This window comes from Macrobrachium nipponense, chromosome 1 (genome assembly GCF_015104395.2).
Source record: "Macrobrachium nipponense isolate FS-2020 chromosome 1, ASM1510439v2, whole genome shotgun sequence".
NCBI classification, from domain to species: Eukaryota; Metazoa; Arthropoda; class Malacostraca; order Decapoda; family Palaemonidae; genus Macrobrachium; species Macrobrachium nipponense.
In genome coordinates this window covers 94,883,718-94,891,217 of record NC_087200.1, presented here as the reverse complement: position 1 = coordinate 94,891,217, position 7,500 = coordinate 94,883,718, and the positions used below count along the sequence as shown (strand labels likewise).

At 32.8% G+C, this 7,500-nt stretch overlaps 1 protein-coding gene across 1 annotated transcript in view; it reads left to right on the top strand.

The window, feature by feature from the left end:
* The window catches only part of LOC135219488 (inactive ubiquitin carboxyl-terminal hydrolase MINDY-4B-like), a 36,099-nt gene that overhangs the window by 15,761 nt on the left and 12,838 nt on the right, over window positions 1-7,500 (top strand). The window contains exons 2-3 of the mRNA XM_064256292.1: window positions 4,231-4,322; window positions 4,940-5,169. Of these exons, the coding sequence (XP_064112362.1) occupies window positions 4,231-4,322; window positions 4,940-5,169 (322 nt within the window). The remainder of the gene's footprint in view (window positions 1-4,230; window positions 4,323-4,939; window positions 5,170-7,500) is intronic.

Sequence of the window (7,500 nt, the reverse complement as noted above, 5' to 3'; positions counted from 1 at the left end):
TCTCCACAGAATACAAACATCCCTGTGGCTATTCAGTGTTCGTGAATCCAACCTTTCACTGTAGCCACTAATATCCATGCGACAGCCGATGTAAAATCACTCGTCCCTCTGAGCTGACAGACGATGATGCGTCTGTCTGGCAAGGGACGCAAATAAATACATGAAATCGTCAATAAGAAATCATAAAACAAATTCCAAAAATGATTCGCTCATGCAATAGATTTTTCTTTATGGAATGAATAAAGGTTATTTCATCCATCTCTGCTCATCGTAAAGAGAAGCATTGTGGAAGTTACTGTCACTGCTGTGACATATTTAGTGAAAGCACGTCATATTTGTCAGTCTTTAATAGGATAAATGTTTATATGAACCGACAGTCACTGAAGCCATTTGTATATTTCTGGTAACATAATCAAAACATGCCAAAGTTATTCGTGAATAAGAAAACGAGAAGACGTTTAAATAACCGTAAAAAAAGATAATGATAATCCCGACTGATAATTGATTTATCCCAATAAACCATCTTAATAAACCAATCGGTAATTGGTTTCCCGGCGAGAAAGGATAAAAAAAAAAAAAAAATAAGGCAAGGTTTTATCGTCCTTGCGTGATCTTGTGGACGTTTCTCTATCGTCCTTGTACGATGAGATGGTTGAGAACATTAGAGAGAAAGTGTTGGCGTCGAAATAACCTGACAATTATATAGGTCAAGGCTGACCTATATGTCACCACCCAATAAATAGGAAGGTTCGTGCATTACCAAATTCTGAATCGTGTTATTAGTACTTCACCCCTAGCTCCAATGATGCAATAGACGAGTCTCTCTCTCTCTCTCTCTCTCCAAAGAAGCTATAGGTCTGTTTTACAGCTACTGGTGGGGTATAATCTCCCCATCTTTCTGCCAATGTCCATATTACATTTTATTCATCTATCAAATAATTTGGTAGTTTATTATTTCTTTTCTATAAATGCTCTTTGCTTTCTGTATTTCCTACTGCTTTTTGTAATTTCTTCTAAACGAACCCCATAGTCATTGGAAGCTTGAATTTCAAGCCAATGGCCCTCGTGGGCTTGTTCCATACGAATATTCATCTTCTGAATAATAATGATAATAATACAGTAGAGCAAAGGGTTGTAATGGGGGTTTCTTATTATAATTGTTAGCAATTGCTTACGTCTGTGTGTGTGCATATATATATATATATATATATATATATATATATATATATATATATATATATATATATATATATATATATATATATATATATATATATATATATAGTGTGCGTATGTGTACTCTATGTAACATATCTGTATACATAATTTTTCATTATATACAGCCGGTCATCGTCGTTCCTCGACCATCGAGAACAAACGATCTCACTCAGAAGAAAAAATGATGACTTTTCATCCGGGCGTTGGGAGCACTTGTAAACAAACGCTCCTCGCTCGTTGCATAGCCGCAATTCTCTGCAGATATCCGCATGACGCTGCGATTGAGGTTTCAAGCACGAGAGGAGGCATTGCGATTGAAACAAAGCCTGATCTGGTTTGATATTTATCGTTTTAATATATAAAGATATTTTGATATTTAGGTAAGGAAACAGACTCTGATTTGACGTATACAGAGTATCTGAACAAAGAGGCTTTATTGTAATTCATGCGGCACGTCCATCCCGGGAGACTTTAATGGAGAGGAACCGGGAAAATTTGATAATGGTTCTCATTATGAGATTAATCTAATTTAGAACTTAATCTCTTTTGGAGGTAATCACATCGCGATCTTGTTTTTGTTTCTTATTTCCCGTTTCATCAATAACATTTAATGCTTTAATCCTGCCAACGCTCGCGTACATAGGAAATTATTCTCATTGTCTTTGTAGAATGCTGGGGTAAATATATAGTTACTTATGTTTTAAGAGATATTTAGTACCTTTCCAGGTTTTAGTTTAAAACACACACACACACACACACACACACACACACACATATATATATATATATATATATATATATATATATATATATATATATATATATATATTATATATTTTCCATGTTATGGGGAAAAAGTTCACTTCTTGAAATCTTATAGTTGTTTCACGTGGGCTTTCACTTATTCAGGGAGAGTCTTGCTTGAATAAGTTAGTCTTTGCACTCAATTTATCGTGCTTAGCTGTCAGCTATCTTAACAATACCAAATATTAAAAAATCTTGGTTTAAAATGAAATATCTGTTTCTCTAAATACGTTTATTCTTGCCTTAAAATTTTGATAAACTTTCCATTTTAAGTTGGGTGGTAGTAACCGAGTCCAGTCGGTAACTTGAACTTAGAGTTCTTACTGAGTCTATGGACCCCCAACGTCACTGCCACAAAACTCTCACACTTCCCTCCTTCGTGCTTCTTTTCAACTGCTGTCTCTTGTCTCCCGTCAGATCCTTCGTATATTTGGTCCTTCATTTGATGCCAGTTTTCATATAACTTTTCTCACTTTTCGTCTGTATGGGCTCCCCTTTTCCATTATTGTTTCAAGTTCGATTTTTCTATACGTTTCGTTCAACGGCTGTTATTGAGTTTATGTAACGGCCTTCAAAAGGTAACTGGGCGAGGTCAAAGTCCTTATTTTCCGTTAACCTCTGATCTCTATTGATTAAAGTTTCTGGCTTCGCTGTATGGGATAAACACATTCATTTGTAGGGCCAAAGGTCGCTTGGATCCCGGCGTCTTGGTCATTCAGTTGTTTATCGCCCCTTCTTTGTTCATCTCTATGACTTTATCAATAAGTTTCTGTGTGCTTTTGTTCGTATATTAAAATATGTAGTTTACTCGATTGTAGATATCGCCTCTATCATATATATTTATATTGTATGTATGTATATACATATATTCATATATATATATATATGTATGTATGTATTGTATGTATATATATGTATATATATATATATATATATATATATATATATATATATATATCAATAAGTTTCTGTGTTTCCTTGTTCGTTTACTAAAAGTTTTAGTTTACTTGATTGTAGATATTGCCACTATTATATATATTTATATATATATTCGTGTGTATATATATGTATATATATATATATATATATATATATATATATATATATATATATATATATATATATATATATATATATATATATATATATATATATATATATATACATAATATATACATATATATATATATATATATATATATATATATATATATATATATATATGTATACATATACTTATACATATATATATATATATATATATATATATATATATATATATATATATATATATTATTATATATACTATATATATATATATATATTATATATATTATTATATATATATATATAGTATATATATATATATATATATTCGTTGATACATGCATACATTATAAGCAAGAAAATGGTCACTGCCATATTCATACCGTATCTTTAAATTATGGATGAGCCTCCAGTGCAGATGCCTAAAATGTGCTTGATTTTTATTTATTCATTTTGCTAGCCAAGGCTTTAGTATTTTTCAAAAATATTACTATTTAAAGCTAAGTACCTTTTTTGTAATAATCATGATAATTTATCATTTATAGTTTCGACAAATATCAGATTAATAATAGAATTTGTATACCTAATTTATTTATTTACTATAATAAAGTTGAATAAAGCTACACAACTGGTAATTTTGTCAACACTTCTCTGTACAATGATGCTTGGAAGTTTTAAATTAAACCCAGCGGAGGTTTCCTTATACATTTCACCATCTTTTTCATAATGAATTATCATCCATTCCAGTTTATGAAGGAATTTTGTTAGTTTTCTGAAGTATTCCTCTTTATCATTTTAAGATTTATGAATTAATTCATTTCATTTTGAGCAGTATTTATGTTTTGACGCTTAACATATAATGATAAAGATGTTCAATCATTGCAACATCAGAGCCGAATTACTGAATTCAACGTACGTTAAAGAAAGTAATTTAGAATTCATTACGGTACAAAAAGCCTAATAGAGATATAAATACAACAGAAAGAGTGTGAGATTACTATGAACATTAAACATTAATGACCGTCATTATGATAATTACCAGTGGTTGCTTTTATTTTGATAAACTGTTACGATAATAACGAGGCCGTAAGTATACAGGGTTATTCTTCTGACTTCGTATCTTGTATTTCATCCTCTAATGAAGACCTTGATCTCCCGCAGCAGATCGAGTGCTGTACCCGACGAAACCCCAGTCATCCGTTCAGAAGGTCCCTGTCGTTGGAGGTACCCCCATCTCTCTTCAGCTGGCCGTCGTAAGACCCTTTGATCACGTTTATCGACAGAATCAGTTCTCAGTTTTCTTAGTTGCCATCATTCAGGGCAGATGTGTATTTGCAATTACACTCGAATATACATTCATATGTGTAGATTAATGATTTACGAGACTGATTAGTTTTATCCAGTTGTCATGATCTCAGATATGGATTCTACTGTTAATCACTTGCATGCATGTCCTACTTCAAAACGTTGTATCACATTCGATGACGCCTCCGACTGTAATCTGTATATGTCAGTCTATTTGTGTCGTATTACATCTTTGTCATCAAGCGTTTCCATATGGCGCTCTTCTTATCTTACGTAGGAGCTGACAGTCTCTGGATAATCAGGGAATATTTAGTTTTCTGAATAATTTTGTGAGTCATGAAATCATACCAGAATTTATTTAATTATGATCACTCTTTGATGTGAGTTTGTATATATATTTATATATATATTTATATATATATATATATCTATATATATATATATATATATATATTTTATATATATATATACGATACTATATATATATATATATATATATATATATATATAATATATATATATATAAACATACATGCATACATAAATAACGTTTCCTTTTATTCAGGACCTGCGCACTCTGGTGTTTGGCTCCGCATGCATCATGGGATCAGCGGAAGGGGAATGGCTAGGCGAACAGTTCCATTTCCACGAGGGCGACACCTTCCGAGCCTTTGCCATGAGGGCCTCTAAAACTAGCACCAAGGGCCTCCTCATGTGCGTCCAGGGATACGTCCTCAAACACATGCTCTTCTCCCGCAAAGGTCCGAAGGCGGCGAATACCGGAGATCCTGCGCTGTATGTATCTGTTCAGTTCAGATAATAAGTTAATTGTTTCTTCTTCTGATTTAGTTACTTTGTGAAAATGCTGATTAGCAATTTCATTAAGATAATGTTCATTTACATCTTGTATGCTCAGCCATGTAGAATATTGGGCATGATCTAAGGTTTCAGTTTATTATTTATTTATTTATATATTTATTTATTTATTTTATTTATTTATTTATTTATTTATTTATTGTAATGCAGTGCGGTAGGGAATATTACAATTCTTTGTGCAGAATTCTGTGCACTTTTTCAATGTTCTTGTAAGTCCGCTTATGAATTTGAGAATAATTTCTGTTTCATACTGTAAAGTAGCCCCTAAAATTAATGATATCGTCTCTTTCTAATACCTACTTTAGATTACTAATATTATGTGACTAATGATGTTTTGTTAGATGAAAGTTTCGAAGTTTTAATGTATATTTGTAAGTGTGGATTAATAATACACATTCTTTCTCTCGCTGTATTATACATATACAGTATACTATATATACTATATCTACCTACTCTATCTATCTATCTGTCAACTCCTCAGTGGCGTGGTCGGTATAGTGTTGGCGTGCTACCTCGGTGGCCGCGAGCTCGATTCTCGGGCATTCCATTGAGGGGTGAGAGATGTGTATTTCCTGGTGATAGAAGTTCAGTCTCGACTTGGTTCGGAATTCACGTAAAGCCGTTGGTCCCGTTGCTGAATAACCACTGGTTCCATGCGACGTAAAAGCACCATACAAACAAACAAAATCTATCTATCTATCTCTCTATCAATATACATATATATATATATATATATATATATATATATATATATATATATATATATATATATAAAAATATATAAGTCATATCACATTACCGTGATTCATATACATACATCGAGCTACAAATGTCCTTTAATATCTAATTCACTCTACCTCGGAATTAATATATTTTCATATATGATTAACCGAAGGGGAATTTTTATTAGGCAATAATAGAATTGTCGGCGCCCAGGCGCGAACCCAGGACACCATACAAATCCAGGAACGTCAGTGAAGCTTTTACCCACTCCACCACCGACAATTCTTTAGTATCGCCTAATAAAAATTCCCCTTCGGCGTTTAAGCATATATGAAAATATATTAATTCGAGGTAGAGTGAATTAGATATTAAAGGACTTTTGTAGCTCAATGTTTGTATATGAATCACGGTAAAGTGATATGACTTATATTAATGGCTACGTGATGTCATAAGCACTACAACACTACCGAGGTCGAGGTGGGTTAATGCTGGCCCCAAATCAGCGAATATCTGAGCGCGAAAGTTATTTGAGGGTGAGAGACGGCATTAACTTATAGCCTCTTGCGGTGGTGGAGTAGGTAAAAGCTTCACTGACGTTCCTGGATTTGTCTGGTGTACTGTGTTCGCGTCTGGGCGCCGACAATTCTATTATCGCCTAATAAAAATTCCCCTTCGGTTAAGCATATATGAAAATATACTAATTCCGAGGTAGAGTGAATTAGATATTAAAGGGCATTTGTAACTCGTCGTATATATATATATATGTAAATATATATATATATATATATATATATATATATATATATATATATATGTAAATATATAATTTTACAGATATCAAAACCAGAAGGAAGAAGTAAAATACGGCTGTAGATCGCCATATCTTCAAAATCAATCGTAAAATCTTCTTGAAAATAATTTCTTCATGTTTCCAACACCCTATACGATACTTTATTAAAGTAAGCTAACCTAACTTAACCTAAGGGCATGGCAAATACATTTCGGGAATTTACTGACCGGTGGCGGTTTAATTGCTAACTAAGCCATCTTCAGAGGATACATATAAGTATAAAGAAGAAATATAGATGTATTTATATATATAGGGGCAAAATGATTGTATTCATATATTTAAGAGAAAAAAAGACACTGATAGATAAAGAACGACAAGACCCCGTTCGTTCGCCTTGACAAGCGCTGTAACACGATAAGAGGGTCAGACAGAAAAATCCCCAACCTCTGCTGCAGTAGCCCAAGATGTTTTCCCGGAAAGTTGCGTGTATATTGAGACATTATTCAGACTTATGGTTATCAGTCATGATGTTGTTTGTTTTGATATTGACTCGTTTCTGTATTATCTGTTGTTTGAACGTGCGAGGAATAAGTAGTGCTGCGGTCATAACTTAGAGCGAGCATTGATATTCCTCTCTTTCTTCCTCGCTTTTCTTGGGCAGGACTTTCGAGGTCACACATTTGGAAAATATTCTGTAATGTAGTGTAATGTTTCATCGTAATTTCCTTGTATTTTAA